At 39.2% G+C, this 21,769-nt stretch overlaps 1 protein-coding gene across 10 annotated transcripts in view; it reads left to right on the forward strand.

The window, feature by feature from the left end:
* Positions 1-21,769, forward strand: part of RALGAPA2 (Ral GTPase activating protein catalytic subunit alpha 2) — a 327,019-nt gene that overhangs the window by 79,237 nt on the left and 226,013 nt on the right. For 9 of the 10 annotated variants that reach the window (XR_012018147.1, XR_012018153.1, XR_012018148.1 and 6 more), the window contains 6 exons: positions 3,767-3,810; positions 6,385-6,562; positions 7,396-7,511; positions 10,725-10,863; positions 12,590-12,789; positions 19,224-19,451. Coding sequence is in view for 2 of the 10 variants with exons in the window: in XM_072799835.1 (XP_072655936.1) it covers positions 3,767-3,810; positions 6,385-6,562; positions 7,396-7,511; positions 10,725-10,863; positions 12,590-12,789; positions 19,224-19,451 (905 nt within the window). In the remaining 8 variants the exon portion in view is untranslated. Of the gene's footprint in view, positions 1-3,766; positions 3,811-4,335; positions 4,684-6,384; positions 6,563-7,395; positions 7,512-10,724; positions 10,864-12,589; positions 12,790-19,223; positions 19,452-21,769 lie in introns of those variants that run through there. The other variant, XR_012018152.1, reaches the window with a different exon arrangement.

Below are 21,769 nucleotides of genomic sequence, written 5' to 3' on the forward strand. Positions count from 1 at the left end.
TTTGCCTAACCCAAGATCACAAAGATCTTCTATGTTTTCTTCTATAAATTCTGTAATTAATATGTTTCACATTTAGGTCCCTGATTCCTTTTGAGATTAATTTCAAATTCCTCCAGGAACTCCTTCTCCTGTGTTCTTATTGTAGACACTGTAGTGCCAGAAAGTTCTGTGTTCCTGCTCCACTGGCAGTTTTCAGTGCATCTTGCACATCAGCACCCCAAAGGGTATTTCTCTGTGTTCTTGTACCTTCCCTGGTGTGGTATCCTGCCTTTGCTTATTAATTGGTTTGACGCATGATATACAGAGACAGTTTTTAAAAAATTAAAACTAAGTAAGAATCCATTTTATAATAGATTAGAATTATCTTTGTGAACTAGTGGCTTTGAAAAGATATCTACAAGATTGTTATTTTGTCAGGAGAAATGGTCAAGCATTGCAGTTCTCACAATTGAAAAGGAGATAAGCAAAGAAGATTTTGAAAATCTTGCTGAATTTGTTCCATTAAAGCCAGGAAAGTGAAATTATAATATATTCTGTGTTATGAAACAAAATATTTAAACTAATGATGAGCTTTATACTTTTTGATTGTTCAGTATTGAGCTTTTTGTTTTTTGCAATAGTTTTTCAGTGCTTAAGTGTTCTGGAAAAAAATTAACCATTAAAAATACACAAAAGCATATCTAGAGTGGTATACATTTTTCCTTTTACCATAGGCTCCAGTACGCCTCAGCTGAACACTGGTACTTACTGACCAGTAATGTTCATCATGGATTTTTTGCATTAATTGCAATAATTGATTTTTAGAAATTATTGTATTAAAATATTATTTATTTTGATTACTCAGTTTTTGGTGCCCCCTTAAGTCTTGTCTAGACTCCTCCCTCCTTACCCTTCTCATCCTAAATCCAGCCTTCCTTAAAAGCAGTAAGACTCACATTCAAAGAATATTTGTATTCTAAGAATAACTTGTATTATAAAATACAAGTTAGCGAATAGAAGTTAGAAGTTCATAGAATCAGTCCAACTAATAGATTTTATTTACTCATTTATTCATCTTCTCCTCACATGAATCAATACAGTAGCAACCAGTAGGGTTGAAGAGGCACCTAAAAGAGATAAAGATGAGTATAATCATAGTGTGGGTGGTATTTAAAAGTCCAAGTAGGTATGATACATAGAAACTTTTTGAAATTAAAATGAAGAGGATTTCATTATGGTAGTTACAGTAGCAATATCTTTGTGAACTTAGGACCTTAAGAAATACCTAAAGTGGCCAGGCAATGCTCTCATGTATTTATTACCTATTTTCATATTGAAATACTATGCTATGTGCCCCTACTGTACAAATCTTCTTTATAATGTTGTTCATATTTAAAAAGAGTGACTTAATAGGCACCTCGGTGGAGTGGCTCAGTGAGTTAAGTGGGTCAGACTCTTGATCTTAGCTCAGGTCTTGATTTTAGGGTTGTGAGGTCAAGCCCCAAGTTTGGGCATGGAGCCTCTTTAAAATAAAATAAAGAATGAATTTAAAAAATTAAAAGAGTGCCTTAGAGAATAATTGATGCCTTATATTATAGGGAAAATATGCTTTTCATGTACCAGACACTGTTCTAAGCATTTGTATATATTAACTCATTTAAACTTTATCAATAATCCACTATGGTAGGCACTGTTAGTATCCCATTTAACAGATGAGAAAACTCAGGCATGGTGAGATTAAGTAACTGACTCAGGTTAAACAGTAAGTGCAGAGCCTAGATTTGAATCCTAGCAAGTCTGACTTCTGGCTTGCATCCGCCAAGCTGTACTGCTTCACATGTACAAGAGTTTCTGAATACAACAAGATGGGATAAATCAAATATATATGTACTAGTTTTCTATTGCTGTTCTCACAAGTTGCCAGGTTAATTTTAAAAAAATGTCAAGGGCTATTGGCAGAAATGGGTGAGACATTCTGTATGTCTTTTTGTAAAGGCTATCCTTTCTGTAAGTGTTTTTCTTCTCTCTGTGTAGAAATGAGTGGATATAGGCAGCTATGGGTAGATCAGATGTTAAAAGTAAAACTGTGGACCCATTCAAAGAAGAGAAAGGGCTGATAAGCCCCAGTGGTCACACGCAATGACCGGGAGAAAGTGTTTCCAAGAATGTGTTGCAAGATAAAGGATTTCCCAGATGTCTGGGAAGAGAGCTGTGTCTGCAGACTTGATCTCAAATTTCTTGGGAAGTGGAGTGTCTATTGACCCTGCCAACCACATGAGGTCCTCATGGGCAAATTAAGCCAATATTAAACTGAAGCACACCAGGGGTACCTGGGTGACTCCAGTGGTTGAGTGTCTGCCTTTGGCTCAGGTCGTGATCCTGGGGTCCTGGAATTGAGTCCTGCATCGGGCTTCCCACAGGGAACCTGCTTCTTCCTCTGCCTATGTCTCTGCCTTTCTGTGTCTTTCATGAATAAATAAAAAAATATTTTTTAAAAAATAAAAAAATAAAAGTAAACGGAGGCACACCAGACTTTGTCTAAGAATGGATAAACATGGAAGCAAGAGACAGGCCCCAGATTAAGGGGAGGTATGGGATAAAACACTCCCATGGGAACAGACGCTTGAACCGTGGCTGTGAGAGAGCTTAGCCCAGTATAGACTGATGATAGACTAAAAATTACTGGATATGGTTTGGTGACAGAAGTAGAGGGAAGAGGGTACTTTGACTTCCCTTACTTATTCACAATCTGTTGGTGATTTAATGCTGTAATGTAGTCATTTCCACTAAGCCCCAGTGTTGAGTGTTATAAATAGCACAGCAGTTAAAAAAATTGTATGCATTTAACTAACACACATCTATATCCACATAAATATGACCTGTGGAAATTTGTTGAGACTAGCCCTATTTCTTGGTGGAACATCTCTTTGAAATACAGTGGTAGAGTAAATGTTATTTGATGTCCAGGTTTTAATTATTGCATAAAACTTCGAATCAGATCTATATAATTTTTTTTCCCAGAAAAATTTGGGAGGAAAGGTTCTGTTGCCTAACTTCCAATATATTTTTATTTTTAAAGATTACTTCCTTCTTTGAGGTTAAGATCCCATTTAGAGCCTACATCTGATATTTAGGTGGGGTTGCCAAGCCATCTCCATACTAAGATATGAACACATTTATAGAATGTAGGTAATATATTTCCATCCTCATAAGAGAAACTTTTCTAATTGAAGTGGGCTGCAGCACCAAAGTTTTTGCAGTTGACTGGTGTAGTTCTGAGTAAACTTTGATTCCTTCTCCTTGACAATGACCAAAGTTTCTGCTAGAGGACTTCTTGATGGACTGAACCCCTAAATGTGATTGTCACTGAAAAGAAAGAAACACACTGTCTAGAATATTTGCAAAATATTCTTATAAAAATGTTTTGTGAGTAGTAGTTTTATTTTTACCTTTAGAAATTAGAAAAAATGATGTATATTATACATGATAAGATATTTACACATAATCCACTGTGGGCATATATGTTACTTTAATATCAGTTATTTTGACTCTTTTAAGAGTTTTGAAGAAGTTCATTCATATTTAAAGTACTTTCATCTTAAAGATATCTCTCCTGTGACATTGCTTTGTTTCTGAAGGTCAGTTTTATTTTTTAAAAATTGTATCTTTTGTCATCAGCAAATATTTCCTTTCCAACTAATCTTTTAAAATATACATTTTGAGGTTTTCTTGTGTGTGGGTGTAAATTTATATACTTTATTTCTAACTCAGTGTTTTAAACTTCCAGGCTCAACTTTAAAGAAGCTTCTACACACTGGAAATTCTATTAAGGTATTTATTTTAGGTGAATATGCAATGGCATCTTGCATTGTTCTTAAATTTATTAATGCCATAAAGTGACAAAATTAGGCTATTTTGGGGAAAAAATTTTAAAAACCACTCAACTTTTTATTTTTTATTTTTATTTTATTTATTTATTTTTTTAACTTTTTATTTTTAATTGAAAATTATATGGCGGGACGCCTGGGTGGCTCAGTGCTTGAGTGGCTGCCTTTGGCTCAAGGTGTGATCCTGGGATCTGGGATCAAGTCCTGCATCGGGCTCCGTACAGGGAGCCTGCTTTTCCCTCAGCCTATGTCTCTGCCTCTCTATGTGTGTCTCTCATGAATAAATAAAATCTTAAAAAAAATTATATGGCAAATATTGTTAGAATTTTTGTTCTTACATCATAACTTACTGTGATACACATTTTAGATACTATTCAGAGAAAGACCTTGCGATTCAGAGTTTGGAATTCAGAATTCTAATTTTGATTCTGCTGTGTAGTCAGGGAACCATTGCCAAGGCACTAACTGCTCTAGTTTTATCATCAGGAAAGGGAAGGGGTTGAACCAGTTCCTCTCCAAGCTTCAGAGTTAATGTGCTGAATTCTGTTCACCTCAGTAATCTTGTTAAAATTATAGTTGCATCTGAATTATTTTTGCTGGTTTTGAGAACCATTGTCGGGGGAAGAGCAGCAGAGCCTTACTCTTAATATTTTACTTATTTGTTTGCCGCAGATTGATCTTGTACTTCAGGTTACCTTTGGCTTATTTAAAAATGAACATACCTTTTATGATGATATATAACATTTGATGCTAGGTAAGATGACCCTAAAACATAAATAGCAAGAGAAGCCAGCCTGGAATATGTATTTTATGGAAGGTAATTCACTTGTAGCTAATCAAGTTATGTATGTGCTTTTAATAAGTTCCCCATATATTTTTTATTTTATAACAGTCTAAACACTCTTAGCCACTTAAATTTGCTGTTAAGTATCTCTTACATATTGAAAAAGGGAGGTGAGTTATTCATAGCTTCACAATAGATTCCATATTTTATCCTTCCTATTTTAATATTAATAATCTTACAGTTAAAACTTACCAGGTTGTGACCTCAGGTTTATTACTGGCCTTGTATATATATATTATTAACTTAAAGATAGTTAACATAAAAAGTTGGAGACATGATATAATTTTATAGAAACTTTCCTCCTGTTAAATTTAATATAATTTGGTTAGATATACATAGAGCCATGTCATTTTTTTTGTCTATTGTGTATTCAGCAGTGCCACCACTTATTTTGCCTGCTTGGGGAGAGGAGGACGGGTGTGAGTGGTCATGAAGGTTTGTGCACAGCAGTGGTGTGTCCATGGGCATGTCTGAGAGTGTGTCCTGGAATCCACTGTTGATAGAGTAGAACTATCTCCAGACAGGGTATATCTGTCTTGGTGTGTTTGGCTTCTTTGGGGAGTCAGCTAAGCTTGCTCTTTCCCTTCCTTCCCCTCCCTTCCCCTCCCTTCCCCTCCTTTCCCCTCCTTTCCCCTTCCTTATCCTTCTTTTCCCTCCTTCTCTCCCCCTCCTCCTCTACCTCCAACCCCCTCCTCTCCCTTCTTTTCTCCTCTTCCTTTCCCTTCCCTTCCCTTCTTTTGGCTTTTCTGCAGAGCCTCATGTTTGGCTTAAACCCTTAAGCTTAAGGAATCTGCACCACCTTGGTGTAGTTGAGAGATCAGGCAGTCTCTCAGTTACCTACATTTGGAGCTCACTGTATCTTTCAGCTTCATATGAGAGGTTTTTCATCTCTTTTCCTTAATTTTATTGGTGTTATCTTTCCAGCCATTTAGGAAGGTAGAAACAATTGCATACCTGTGTTTATGAATTCTAGGAATGGGATGGAGCTGAAAGTACGTGTAGAAGAGGACAAAGGGCCCGTCTGCCTGTATTGATGTATCCCACCAAGTAGTGCTGGTGGTTCAGAGCACAGGGAAGCTGTTGGAGAGAGCCGAGTAGGGACATAAGGCAGGGAAGCTGGAGAGCTACCCTGTCCCATTCAGCCAGGTCTTCAAAGTCTGATTTAGTTCTAAGATTTTTCAGGAACATTACATTCATTATACATGTGCATATTGTAGAGACATGACAAAAACTCTATTCAAAGCACAGTGTAAATCTGGAGAAAGATGATCTTTGTATTATTTTTGTGGATAATTGACTATTAATGTTATGGGTACTGTTGTAACTCATTTAACCCTGTACCAGTACCTTGTGGTACATTTTGTTATCATCCCTATTTTACAGAGGGGGAGACTAATGCATAGAGAAATTAAGTGGTTCTCCACTGGCCATAGCTAAGCCAGCAAGTAGTAGAACTTGCATTCTAATCCAGTCACTGAGGCTCCAGCCCCCAGCTCTTAACCTTTGTGCTTATTGCAGCATGCCTGCTTATTTGTCACTAAAGGAACCTGGTGTAGTAATTTAACAGTACCTTTAACTTCTAGTTTTACTTTCTCAGAACCGATTCTGCATTGCAGTACATCTCTGTGTAAACATGTCAGTGTTTAATTTTGTTGCCTTTAATTTTATTTTTAGATAAGATGTGAAGGAATCAGGCTGTTTCTTCTGTGGCTTCAAGCACTTCAGACAAACTGTGCAGAAGAGCAGGTGCTAATTTTTGCTTGCCTTGTGCCTGGTTTCCCAGCGATCATGTCATCCCGAGGTCCCTGTACGCTGGAGACACTCATCAATCCTAGCCCTAGTGTAGCGGATGGTGAGTAACATTAGCAGACCTTACAGGTTGAAATGATTCTTGAAGTTACATTGAGGAATTCCTTTGTTTGTCATTACCTTGAATAGAAATCTTTATTTCATAGATGGGTTTGTTTGGAGGAGGAATTACTACCTGTTCATATTCACAGTGAAGTCTTACAGACATTAGAATTGAAGTTATCAGAGCCTGTCTTATATGAAATGGTGACAGGAGAAATTTACTGAAGTAGTGGAAACAGGAATGGAAGGGAGCGGACAGATGTTGGCAATAGCAGGAAATAGAGACACATGGTGCGTCTGGAGTGTTTTAATGGCTCTTAATGACATTTAAATCTGCCATCCAGAACTACTGTTCATTGTCCTCATCATGATTGTTTCATGAGTGGACATTGGTCTGCTCACCCATGCTCTTTTTTGCCAGCTGTGTATTTTCATGCAGCATTCATGGAGGGACAGTAGTGGCCTCCTGGGAGTATTAATGGCAGCCAGTTATATCCTGTGAGTTTTCAAGAAACTTGCCGGTTAGGGCCATTGATTTATTAATGCATATCACTTTATTGCTCAGTGGCAGTCACTTGATCTTAGGCTGACCAAAGCAGAATTTGAAAGAGAAAAGAATGGTTCAGAGAGAGAGGTGGCTTCATGGACATTTACACAGTATTTCTAAACCCTTGATGCACACTGACCTGGAGTATAGTGTGAGCCAGTTCCAGTGGAGGGATAGATGTATTCTAATAGAGGCCATTAAAAAAAAAAAAAAAAAAAAAAAAAAAAAAAAAAAAAAAACCCCTTTTAACTGTGGTGAAAGAGCTCTTCTTGTTTTCCATTCTGCAGCAAAGATATATCCAGAAGAAATCACTCCACTACTGCCAGCCATATCAGGGGAAAAGATTGCTGAGGACCAAACATGCTTTTTTCTTCAAATACTGTTGAAGTATATGGTTATTCAGGTAAGAGCAAAATCGTGGATAGCTCAGTAAAGATCTTACTCTCAGTGGGAAAGAGAAAACATGGCTTCTTTTCTTCCTGCTCATCCATATTTTCTATCTTTGCTTTTTCTTTGAGGAGATGATACACCACTAGAAATAGATATGTGCCAGATGATATCAGTAAAGACCTGGCATACGTACTGTTTTGTTTGAGTGCGTATGTAAAGGAAAAAACTCAGTTCTCCATCTACTTTCATATTATTACCACATTCACACGGAACACTTCACTTCTGACACTAGTGGTTCCCGAGTGTATGGGTTTTTCCTGCCACCAGGTGACTCTGCAACACCAGCAGGGTGTCCTGTAGTTTAACTCAGCTTTGACACTGTCTGCCTGGAGATGGCATCAGATTCCACAGGTTAAGGGCTCAGTCCCATGAGACTGTTTCATCACATTCAGGTACCCATCACAAGTAGGAGGGCCCCAGGTTACCCATAGCTTCTGTACAACTTGGCTACAAATCAGAGGTTCCCACAACTCCTCCTCAGGTTCAACTGATTTGCTAGAGTGGCTCACAGAACACTGGGAAACGTTTGTTTTCATTTACCAGGTTATTAAAGGATATGATAAAGGATATAGATGGACAGACTAATGAAGAGACATAAAGGGCACAGTCTGGGAGGGCCCAAGCCCCTGAGTTGGGGTTCATCACCTTCCTGGCACACAGATATGTTTACTCACCTGGAAGCTCCCTGAAACCCCTGCTACTGGGATTTTTATGTAAGGCTGCCTCACATAGACATATACCGTCTCCAGCCCCTCTACCCTCTCTAGAGGAATGGAGGAGTTGGGGTGGAGGTGCTGAAAATTCCAAGTTCTAATCATGGCGTGGTCTTTCTGGTGACCAGCTTTTAGGAGTCCTCTGGGAGCCCACCCAGAGTTGTTTTATTAGAACAAAAGATGTTCCCAGTGCCCTTATCACTTAGGAAATTACAAGGGTTTTAGGGGCTCTATGCAAGGAAATGGGAGCAGAGACCATATGTATTTTCTGTTATCTCATAGTATATTAACCTATTTTTGCCTCTTTGCTCCTTCCTGACCCCTGGTTTCTGTGCTAGCAAGGCAGGATGGAGGAGGAGGTAGGCTCAGAGCTGTGCGGGCAGATGAGGAACAGGCAGAGCAGGCAGGAAGATGTGGACAGAAGCATACGGAGGTATCTCTTTGTGCTGTCAGCACAGGCCACCTTGATGTCACATGTCCTTCTCTCTGATGTTTACTAACTGAACACAGAGTTAATATCATTAGTTATGATTTCAGTAGGTGATCCCTGTCTCCTAGTCTACATTTCTGATATGGTTCAGAGAAAAAAAAAAAAACCACACCACTGAATTCTTTTCTCTCATGAACACTTTTCTTGTCCCTAGTCCTGAGTTCTTCCTGGGAACTCTCTGTCCAGTTTCTGTGTCCTCCTCAACCAAGTTTGTTGACATTCTAATCTCTGCTCGGTCCACTTCCTCATCCAACACTCACTGTTGCCTGCCTCTGCCCTGTTACTGCTAAGATGGAGGCCCAAGGCCATGAAGGAGGTTGAGTGGTCAAGTGCAGAGAAAGGACACTTTAGTTTTTGCCTTACTTAATCTTTCAAATGATCCAACAGTGACTATACTTTCTTCGTGATAGTCTCTCCCCCCATAGTGTTTTCTTCCTTCTCTCCTCCTCCCTTTCTCTTACCAGTTTTCTTTAGGGGACTGTTTTGTTTCTCTCTGCTGTTCTTCAAGATTCAGTACTTACCTCCCTTTCTGACTACTCTGTCCTATTGGGCGATCTTGTCTGCTCTCCTCTCCCATTTCCTTTAGCCTATACTAGAAACATAAGGACTCCAGAATCCTGAGAGCAGACTGTGGTATTGTGTTGTCTTCTGGAAGCTGCACGTTGTGGCCCTGTTGGGGCCACCTGCATCTCTAACTCCATCTGCTCAGAAGTGGTAGGGCATTCCATCTGTCCCTGGAGATCAGCATGAAATATTGAGAACTTTGATGTGTTGGGGCACTTCAGTCTCATTCTAGATGTGTCAGTAATGAGCCGTGCAACTTCAGATGTCACATAATTCTCAGAATCCCACTGGAGGAAGGATGCTGGTGATATAGGGTAGGGATTTTTATGGAGACCGTGAAACCCCTGAATCATGTGCAGAATTGTTTGTGCATGCTCATCCCCCTCTCCTTCCCTCCCTTCTCTCTACTGAGTCCTCAGAGCAAGTTTCTCCCTTAGCTCACCCCTGAGAACTTCTGACAGGTTACTGACACGGAGCCCCTCTGCCCCTAGGGCAGCCAAAGCCCCTCATCCCTTGAACTCAGATGCTGCACAGATGTTTCGATTTTCTAAGTGGGCTGTGTCATGAAGGAAGTTGGAAAGCTTTGCTTCAGAGTGCTGTGTTTTAACAAGTATCAAGAACCGGTGACAGGTGTAGCTGGACTGGTAGATCTGCTTATCTTAGCTCTTGGGTTGCTTTTTTTTTTTTTTTTTTTTAATTTTTATTTATTTATTTATGATAGTCACAGAGAGAGAGAGAGAGGCAGAGACATAGGCAGAGGGAGAAGCAGGCTCCATGCACCGGGAGCCCGACGTGGGATTCGATCCCGGGTCTCCAGGATCACGCCCTGGGCCAAAGGCAGGCGCCAAACCACTGCGCCACCCAGGGATCCCTTGGGTTGCTTTTAATAAGGACAGTACACTTTCCAAGTTTCTGTACCTTTGCCTTCTGATGATACTGATTTTTCATGTAGGTAACATTAGATGAAATCCTTGTAAGGGATTATTTCCTTAATTCCTGATTATTATAAATGGCCCTTTTCCAGTTTTTTTTTTTTTAAAGTACTACATTACATCTGACTTAATGTTTTAAGGGCAGAAGGAATGTTAAATCATTATAGAGAACATGTGGAAAAAACTATAGGAATGATGAGTAGAGCAAGGTTAGAAACATACCATTGGGTGACTTTTTAAAAGTAGTAAAAACGTCTTTAACATGGTTACCATTGTGTTTTGAAGTATTCATTTTTCTCATCATTTGATTTTTAAGACATGATTTCATTATGTGATTGTTAACTTGGTCAAGTTTTTTTTTTTTTAATTTAGGGTAGGAATTTTTATAAGATAACAGCATTTCAGTTTAGTGTACATTAAGTTGAAATGTAAATGTACATATGTTCTTTCCCACATATTATCCAAAGGCTGCAAGCTTGGAGTGGAAGAATAAGGAGAATCAAGATACTGGTTTTAAATTTCTTTTTACATTGTTTCGAAAGTATTATCTTCCTCATTTATTTCCATCATTTACTAAGTTAACAAACATCTACAAACCCATACTTGGTAAGTACTGATTGCACAATGTCTAGAGGATGTCCACAGGGAAGCTGTCCAGTCTCTTTCAAAGTGACCTTTGATTATTTTTAAGTAAAATAGTCATTTTATTCCTAAATTTAATGGTAACATTATTGTAGGAGGTTTAAGGTTTCCTAATAAATTATTTCCTAATAGATGACTTTACCTATTTGTACAGACTAAGGGGTACCTCAACTTATAGCGATAAAGGGGAACTGTGGCTTCTGTAATCAGAAAAAATTTGACATGTGTCATGATTTTTTGGTGTAGTAATATTTAAAATCTTTTAATGTTAAAATAAAACTTGCATTTCCTCTTATGAATGGTAGGGTGTGATGACTCCAGACCTTGCTCAGTGGCGAGGCAGGCCAGCCTAGGTCATATAGCTGCCCACAGTAGGCCCTTTCTTTTATACTGGATCTTTCATTCAACAGATGCTGATGTTTGGGCAACTGGGCAACCTATGGACAGTAAGCCTCAGAAAGGAAGGAAACATAATGGAATTTCTAATTTAGCTGCTAAAGTTTTTCTTGTATGATAAATGAAGGCTCACAGACAGAAGCACCCCTTAGATTGGTGGCAGAGGAGTGGGGGTGGCGAAGGCAAATTTTCCTCTCCTTATTATTTTAAAGTAGTGAAATTAGTTAAAATGAATAATCAGGAACAATTTTGGAGGGGAAGAGGTCACAACAGACATTAATCCATCTGGGGAATGTGGACTAATTCAATTGTCTTTGGGATTTATACACATACACACGCACACGCACACACGTGCATGTTTGGATAAAGGGGAAACAGCAGAAGCTTGGTGCATTTTGAAAGATGTAGAAATACTAACCTTTAGAGGTACTGGGATAGATATGTATTTTGTTAGCTATATATATGTAGATATTTTTTTCAGAATTTGTTTCTGATTTTATAGTCTATATTCACTGTGAAAAACACAATATACTTTAATATGCTGAAATTAAAAGTTATTTGTTGAGAACTTGTCTGCCTCATGTAAGTACCTCCAGGTATGTAAAAAGTAAGAGAGGTGAACATGCAGCAAGTAGTATCTCAAATCCAATACTGTGTAATTTTTTTGGTATTGATTATGGAATTTAAAGAATGAGAAAGGGACTTCTTATTAATTCTTTGAAAATGGTGGTATCTGATACCTCAAAGATGAATTCTTTCAGACATAAAGTAGATTATACTGATTCTATTCTTTGGATTCATCTAAAGGGAAGAGGATATAAAACTAAAGTCCCATGGATTTGATTAGTGAAGTATTGGATGTTAAAATACCTAAAATGATTAAAATAATAAAATAGCTTAAATGATGAAAAATGTCCAAAGATGCTTTTAGATTTGTTTCAGCCATAAAATAAGATTAATTTAATTATAATGTATGTGAAAAGATTTTTATTATGATCTCATATCATTTCTCAAATTTGTTAAAAAGAGTTATTATCTGAGTACTTCCATAGCTGTATGTCATAGTTACAACAAATAAACAGTAACAGTAGTCACTGTCCCATATTGGTCAGATTGCGAGGCAGAATCAGAAAGAAGCACGTCTACCAAAAGGTGTCATTTTAAATAATTTCTGGCTCTTTAATTTTGCTATTCAGACACCAATTATATATCTGCTTAGTTAGAAACTGAACCAGTTGTGCCATTTGTGGGGGTTACACTCACTATCCTAATCATATGTTCTCTTTTCTTCCAGACATCCCCCATTTGAGACCAAAGCCAGTGTATATTACTACAACTCGAGACAGTGAAAACATTTACAGTACAAAAATTCCATACATGGCAGCTCGTGTTGTTTTTATTAAATGGATTGTAACTTTCTTTTTGGAAAAAAAGTATCTAACTACAACACAAAACACTAAAAATGGAGTTGATGTACTACCCAAAATTATACAGGTATGTCATTCATCTTCTTATCTTTTACTTAGGTAAAAGTTCACTAACACATACCAAAGTAATTTTTAGGGTTTTTGGTTCTTAAAGGATGTTAGTTATAGGAATTGGTTTTATTGGTGGGCTCTGTCTGTATTGCTGAAGTATCAGAGAGAGCTCTGAGGTAGCACTTGCAGTGCTCTGTTGACATTGCCATGACAAGGCAATCTTGGGGGCTAAGGAGACATTCTGAGAAGATGGCTGTTGTGCACACACTCCTGGCTTCCTCTCATTTTCCCCCTTTTGCTCAAGTACCAGTGACCTCGGAGCATAAGACCAGGGACCTGTGTTGCCGTTACCAATCCCCAGCACTAAGAAGGCCCTCAGGAGACATGCAGGTGGGCCATGGGAAGGGCCTGTGAGACTGCTAAGTCCCCTCTTGGGATCTCAGGGGAAGGAGTAGAAGAGCATCTCAGGATTTTGGGGTGCCATGATGGGATCCCGAGAAAAGAAGGTTGTCTCTCTCTGAGGTCTTCAGTAAAGACCTCTTTCTGTGTGGGGCCCATGGTGTATCTTCCCTCTCTTGTGGGCCTTGGTCACAGACAAATGGAGCTTTCCCAACAGGCTGAGTTGCTTAGGGAGTTTGCACGCATAGAGCAGGAGCACTTGGGGAAGTTTGAGAGCAAGTGCTTCATGGCAAGGACATGGTTTTATGCAGAAAATGTGGTCCACTCACAGCAGGTTTGCTGATGGCCTGGAGTTCCTAGAGCATGACTAGGCCTGAGCTCAAGAGTACACACACCGGGGATCCCTGGGTGGCGCAGTGGTTTAGCGCCTGCCTTTGGCCAAGGGCGCGATCCTGGAGACCCGGGACCGAATCCCACGTCAGGCTCCTGGTGCATGGAGCCTGCTTCTCCCTCTGCCTGTGTCTCTGCCTCTCTCTCTCTCTCTCTTTGTGTGTGTGACTATCATAAATAATTAAAAAAAAACATTTAAAAAAAAAAGAGTACACACACTGGAGTGACAATTAGCCTGTTGATGGAGGAGCACCAAGCAGGTCCAGAGCACGTGGCCTCATTGATAAGAACTAACTAAAGAAACTTATTTTCAAAGAAATCTGAGGGGGATACAATTGTAGTAAGAGCAACAAAAGACTTACTGAAGGTTTTAAAAGAAAGCTTTGGGGTGCCTGGGTGGCTCAGTCGGTTAAGCGTCTGCCTTTGGCTCAGGTCATGATCCCAGGGCCCTGAGATTGAGCCCTGCATTGGGCTTCCTGCTCAGCAGGGAGCTTGTTTCTCCCTCTGTCTGCCACTCCCCCTGCTTGTGCTTGATCAAGGGTGTTCTTTCTTTCTGTCAAATAAATTTTAAAAATCTTTAAAAAAAAGAAAGCCTTAAAAAACCTTAAGTTCATTAGTTTAAGATTTTAATAGGTAAAATGGAGATGGTAAGAACAAAATTGATTTTCCAAAGGAATATCCCACAACACTGAGAAAAAATTCAAAGCACTAGAAATCGGAAATGAATAAATAAGCGCAGAGGTCAGGTCCAGATCCACCTTCCAAGTATCATGAGGGCAAAAGGAGAAAAAATCAGATGTGAAATTAAACATGCAAAATTTACTTTCTTTCAGCAAAAAAAGTCATGCCTTAGACTAAAAAGGCCTTCAAGTCCCAGGAAGAATTAGCTAAACAGACAAAAAACCTGAACAGACATAAACCTATTTGACTTTCAGGGATTAAGAAGAAATTATCAAAGTTCCAGACAGAAACTACAAGTTCCCTCTAGAAAATGGGACAGAGTAGCATTGAATATCAAATCTAATCTATAACCCTGAGAGCTAAAAGAATTGTTGATGGGTCTTTCTCTCTCTTTTTCAGAACCTTGCTTCATGCTACATATGGAAGCAGATGTCAGATTGATTTAACTTCTAAATTGATTTAAGGCCTAGATATAAAAACAAAATGATAAAGAATTTAGGAAATAATCTAGGGGAAGGTATAAGTTTGGGAAGTGGTAGGGATAAGACCCACAAGCCATAGAAGAAATGAGATTCCACTTCATTTTAAAATTTTGAAAAGATTTTTACGTAAAAAGATCGAGTAAAGCCACACGCAGGCAACAGACTGTGAAAAGCATCTATAACATCAAAGCTGTTAAAGGAGTTCATGCTTCTGGTATGTAGAGAGGGCCTACAAATTGATAAGACAAACAGTCCAATTGAAAAACAGACAAAAGGAGATGAAAGACAAGTTCACAGAAAGGGAAATAAAAATGACCCTGGATTTCACTATGAGCCAGGGAACACTGTTGATTCTGGGCCATATTGAGAGACCTTTATTCACCCATCAGATAAACAAAAACTAAAAATCATCAGGTAGACACAAATTTGTATGAAATCACATATAAGAAACTCAGTCACACTCTTTGATAAGTTTTACATTGTATCTTGTGTGAATGTTAAGACATTCAAAACAGTCTATTTAGAGGCTATGACTTCTTCCTACCTGGTTTCAAAATTTCAGAAAACTGTCACTATATTTATTGAAAGTAAGTTTCTCATTCTTGAAAAATACATTTGGATGATGAGAAGTGGTGAGAATAGCAAACTAACCACTGATTCAAGATTCTAGTTTTTTTCCTTAGTTGGTTATTCACGCTCATGAGTCCTCTACTTTTATTATCTGATTTTCTTAGTGTTATAAAAGTCTGACCTCCTGAATCAGTTCTGATGGTTGTATCATCCTAACAGAAAAAAACTCTGTAACTCAAACTGTCTTAAAGATAAAAAAAGAAGTATTTTAATCTCATAAAGAAGGAGCTCATGGCAGGGCTGGCAGCGCATATGGTTTATTCACACTCTCTCCATGATTTGCTACAGTTTTCCCTACTCTGCCCTTTCCCTCTGGCAAGTTTGTTTTTGGCTTCCCTGCCAAATATAACATGGCTGCCAACAGCTGGGGCACTGCCTTCCTTGTTCATGTTCAGAGACAACCCAGAGATACAAAGCCCTTCCCTTTTGTCTGGGACAATCTAGGTTACCTTCTGGAACAGTAATAAGGCACTGACTGACTTACAGCTGGCTATGACCCAGGAGGCACATAACTGGCTTCCAAGAAACAGAACACTTTGTTGGTACTGTGGATAGGGCCAGCTTCCTGTGAATCACCTGGGCTGCAGGGGAGGAGGTACAGGGAGCATTGGGGTTCCATTGGGGTGGGGGAATGGATGCTGGGCAGACAGCTGTCCAGGCCCAGGGCTACCACCCTGCAGATGGCCTTGCCTAAAAATGGTTGCTGCCATTGTTTAGACTCTCAGTATGCCTCACAGTGAGTTGTTATAGTAGTTTTATAGTGCCACTGTAGCAAATCACAAACTTTCAGTGGCTTGAAACAACAGAAGTTTATTATCTTGTAGTTCTGGAAGTCAGAAGTCCAAAATCAGTGTCAGTGTGATAAAATCAAGGTGTTGGCAGGTCTGTGTTCCTTTTGGAGGCTCTAGAGGAGAATCCATTCCCTGGCTTGTGGCTCTTCATCACGTCACCTTTCCTCCCTGTTTCCATCTACACATTGCCTTCTATGTCTGGTCCTCCTTTCTCCTTATGGATCCTTGTCATTACACTGGGACCACCCAGATAATCCAGGATTATCTTTCCCTCTCACACCTTAATTTAATCACACCTGCTAAATCCCATTTGCCAAGTAAGGTAAGATACTCAGAGGTTTTGGGGATTAAGGCATGGACATCTTTGGGGTGGGGGTCGTCGTTATTCAGCTGACCAGTTGCCTCCTGTGCTCCCTTCCATGCCTTATGGCTGTGTTTCCCACCTCATCTCACATGTGTCTGCTGCATTCCTCTCTTCATCTTCATTGTGCATGAGAAAAAGCAATTTAAACAATTGAATATTACATTTTGGAGACTGAGTTGCAGGAATAAAAGCACATATAATTTCATTTGTCTCCTGAAAGTTTTTTTTAAAAAAGATTTTATTTATTTATTCATAAAAGACAGAGAGAGAAAGGCAGAGACATAGGCAGAGCAGGCTCCAGGCAGCGAGCCTGTTGTGGGACTTGATCCTGAGACGGTGGGATTACACCCTGAGCCAGGGGCAGGTGCTCAACCGCTAAGCCACCCAGGCATCCCTGTCTCCTGAAAGTTTTTATTTGGAATCTCAAATTTAATATAATTTTGCCTATTTAAAGTGAATATTATAAGTCAATTGATTCGAAAATCTCTTTTCAAAGGATTTATTACTCTTGTAAAAGCCCTTCAAAACAATATTTTAAGTGCTATTTCCAAATAGAGTTTACACTTTTGCCAATATTATTTTAAAGATCATGTTTGAGGATTTTTTGGTGTGTTTTTTTCCAAAGTGAATTTGCCTCTGGATCTAAAACTAATTAATACCTTTAACAGTATTTTTCACCAGGGAGGAGAGGAATTAATATATCTTCTAGGCTAAAGTTTCTTACTACTTGGAGAATCTGGTATAACAGATATTCATGGGAGAACGAAAATACAGTTGCTCTTACATCCCATATACTGTGTTGACAACAGCATCAACCTGAGCAAAACTGTTCTTGGTGTATCATTTCAGCTGAAAATGTTTTCGTGAAGTATTATTTAGTCCTTAGTAGTTCATTTTTGTATGAAATAAAAGTACCTCAACCCACTTTAGAGAAACAGAGTGGTGATTTTAAAATTTCAACAGTGACCTTTTTTTTTTTTTTTTACCAGTTCTATAAACATTAATTGACATTAAAACCCATAAACATACCTCTTTACTTAACATTGTTTTAGCTACCTAATTGCTATGTTACCCAATTAGTTATCTAATGACTTCAAAACTTGGTGGCCTAAAACAACCCTTTTGTCATATTACACATTATACTCTTTGGATCAGAAATTTGGGCAAGATCTGGTTGGGCAGTTCTTGTGCTTCATAACGGCATTACCTGAGGTCAGGGGGTGGTGTTCTTTAGTTCAAGGCTAGTTGGTCTAGAGGGCTCTGGATGACTTTATTCAGATTCCTGTTACTTTGATGGGTGCTGCTGGGCCTCCCCTTCCATGCAGTCTCTGTAGCAGGGTTATTGGACTTCTTCCTTGGCTTCTCAGAGCTCCAATAGCAAAGGTTCCCAGAGATGGGAAGTAGTAACTGTCAGCCTCTTGGAGCTGGGCCTGGAGGTGGCACAGGTCTCTTCCACTGTATTCCGTGTGGGTCAAAGGGAAGAGGAGGGTCATAGAATTTGTGATCATTTTTGATTTGCTTAGTATGTACATGGTTTTTTTTTTTTCCTTTTTGGCTTGTGGGGAAGATGGGAGTTACTGATAAAAAAAAGTCATAGGTTATTGAGCCACAAGAGACATTAGACTTAATCTAACCTCTATGCTTTACATATTAAAATATATATATATCAGTAAAAATGAGTAAAATTTTATTTTTCTGTGGAAGATAGTTGATGCATCAAAAGGATGAAATAATTTCTATAGGACAACTCATCTCAAAATATGACAGTGCCTTTGATAAGCCACACAGACTTAATAGCTAAGGCATGAAGAGAAAAATTATTATAAATATAATCTTCCATTACTTTTCCCTAGAGATTGCTATTTGGGTATCTGCTTTCAAACTGTCCTTGGTAGTTATGAAATTACTATTTTGCACCTCTCATATCTTACCATTTTTTGTAAAAAATATTCACAGTGGGTAGAATTTTAATGGTATTTGGATTATACTTTTTTGACACTTAAATAATAGTGGCATTTGCAAAAACGAAGCAAAATTATACATGTATTATATTTGGAGGAAACCTTTAATTCTATGGGTAGATAGATGAGAGCAGAAATCCATATTAAAATTTGTGAGTCATCACATGAATTATTTTATTTCTTTGTGCTCTTAAAGTCTTCTAAATATTTAAAATTTGGTAAATATTTCAGTTAAGTTTGAGATTCTGAATATAAAATTCAGATCAAGATTCTTCTCACAAAATACCCTCTAAAGATCAAGACACTCTTTCATCAGGTGTCACTAAGTCTTGTGAATCAAATGATGCTTTCCAATATTGTGGCCACAAAAATTGCACTGAACTTTCAAATCTCTGTGACCATAGAGTAAGTGCTGAATTTAGAGCCCAAAGGTGATCATAGTATAAATTCATTAACACAATTTGTTCTATGATTTTGCAAATGTAAGTTAAAGTTTCTAGGTTGATAAAATTTCACAGCCTCCCTTCATGCAATAATTTAGTATTTTCCTGTTAAAGTAACTGAGCTGGTGAATTGGAAAACTGGTAAGTACAGGTTCTGGAGCCCCTTGTGCTTCAAGCAGGGCTGGTGTCTAGCTGGCCTTGAAGTTGATAGTAATCAGAGTTCTTTTACATAAAGCAAGCTTTCAGTTTCACTAGGCATTCTTGAGTGTCGAAGAGGCTCACTCAGAGGTGGTCATGACTTTCTTCCAGACTGTTGGTGGTGGTGTGGGTCAAGAGAGGGCGCCGGAGCTGGATGGTTGCGGGCCTGCAGAGCAGGACAAAAACCATTCCAACAGCAGCACCTTATCTGACCGAAGACTCAGCAACTCCAGCCTTTGTAGCATTGAGGAAGAGCACCGCACTGTGTATGAAATGGTACAGCGGATTCTCTTGTCAACGCGAGGTTATGTCAACTTTGTGAACGAAGTCTTTCGCCAGGTTAGTTTGTTTGTGTAAGTTCATGCAACTGAAGAGAACTTTGTTCTTGTTCTTTTGCTCATAGTCCTGCAAGAAATACTATTGATGAATTGGGCTACATTACAGGACTGAATTATCCCTCTAATCATGCTTTTATGTGGAGTGTTGCAATTTTTTTTCTTTTATGATTTTTAAAAATTTGGTTTTTGTAAAATTCCTACACATGGAGAAGAAATTTGTTACATGAGCAGATCATCCCACAAATACTGTCATGTTTCCATAAGAAACTTGAAACCCAGGAGTAGGTGGGAAGAAAGCCCTTAGAAAGCACTTGCTGAATACTTATCAACAGATGAATATTGCAAAGAGGAGCCCCAGACTAGTGGTGTTCCAAGGGCCTTATGCAGCTCTCTGGAGGTTTCTGCAAATGATTGTACTTTCCCTGCAAACACACATGGCATGCAAGTGAGATAGAAGTATTTATGACATAAGATTCAGCCATCAGAAAGGATGACTGCCTACTATTTACATTGATGGGCTGGAACTGGAGGGTATTATGCTGAGTGAAATAAGTCAATAGGAGAAAGACAATTACCATATGGTTTCACTTATACGTGGAATATAAGAAATAGTGAAAGGGACCATAAGGGAAAGGAAGGAAACTGAGTGGGGAAAAATTTGAGGAAGACAAACCATGAGAGACTCCTAACTCTGGGAAACAAAGCATTACAGAAGGGGAGGTGGGTGGGGGGATGGGGCAACTGGGTGAACGGGCACTAAGGAGGGTACTTGATGAGATGAGCACTGGGTGTTATACTATATGTTGGCAGTAATATATTGTATATTTACTGTATGTAAATATTTTTTAAAAAAGAAAGCAAGGGCTTAGGCCAAGATGCTGATATAGCAACCAATGATGGACACTGTGGTGGTGTAAAGAGAGGGGAGTGCAAACAAAGTAGGTGCAAGTGAGGAAGAAGACTGCAGAGATCAGAGGCCGGGCAATGATTAGAAGCTCTGAGTGACACCTGGGGCTGGCTCTGCCCCCCAGGGGACATTGGGCATTGTCTGAAGACATTTTTGGTTGTCACACCTGGGGAGAGGGCAGTGGTACTAACATCTAGTAGGTAGGAGCCTGATTATCCTATAGGCATAGGACAGAGCCTCTACTACCCCAAGACAAAGAACATCAGGCCCCAAATGTCAGTAGTACTGCTGTGAAGAAACTCTGATCGGGGAAGCAGAACTCAAAGTGCAGTGGAGAGAATAGTAGCTCTGTGGTGTGGGGTGGAGCCACTGGCCATCTGCATCTTGGTACCTGTGCCCTGGGAAGCAGAGCCTGGCTCCTTTGTGAGCATGTGCCTATTTGGGGGAAATAGCTTAGTCCACACGTGAGCACAGAGGTTGAGGCCCTTGACTAGCAGAAACCCGTGGTCTGAGAGGAGACAACAAGGAGTCCTGTACACAAATGAATGGTGTGTGTGCAAGACTTCTAGATGGTGATTAACTCTCTCATTTCTGAGACTTTCATTAAAGAAAAATCAACCAAGAATCAGAGTCCCAGCATAATCCATAGCAAACTGGAGGTTTTACCATATTTTAATGAGTAAAAGTGTGTTTGGCTTAAAATAATTAGTTTAAGCTTCAATGAAAATTCTCCTTATTTTTCTGGTTCTGTGTCTTAGCACTGCTTTAGTTCTTCTCAATCTCTGTGTCTTCTCTGTCTCATTAAAAAGAAAACATATTTATTTGAGAGAGAGAGCTGGAGAGGGAGAGAGAAAGGGAGAAGCAGACTCCCCACTGAGCAGGAGGCCTGATGCCAACATCATGGGACTCTATCCCAGGACCCTGGGATCATGACCTGAGGCAAAAGCAGGTGCTTAGCCAAATGAGCTACCGAGGCACCCCTCTGTCTCATTTCTTGGCCCCTTTTTTTTGTTTAACCCCAAATTCCAAGGGTTGACCAATATTCTGGACTTGAGCCTTTTCTGTAACTCCACACTTGCCTCCTTAGGGATATCAACTGCTTGTGCAGAGCCAGGAGTCACTGTGGCATAAGACTCCCACTCAAGCCTTTTGTACAGACCTTGCTTCCATACTTGCCTTTTAAAATGCCCACTTGATCTTATCTCACATTATAGTGGTAACCTAAGGGTAATGAGGCCAAAGTTTAGCTTATTTTCTTCTCTAACATCAGCTTCTTCTCCTGACTTGACCACTTCTTTAATGATACTCATGTTCTTATGTGCATATTAATTTTAGCCCTCCTGTGCTCCTCATCTCCTGTTCCTCCTATGAGCGGTCACTGAGCAAGTCATGTGGGGGTATTCTTACTCCCA

This window comes from Canis lupus, chromosome 26 (genome assembly GCF_048164855.1).
Source record: "Canis lupus baileyi chromosome 26, mCanLup2.hap1, whole genome shotgun sequence".
Lineage (NCBI taxonomy): Eukaryota > Metazoa > Chordata > Mammalia > Carnivora > Canidae > Canis > Canis lupus.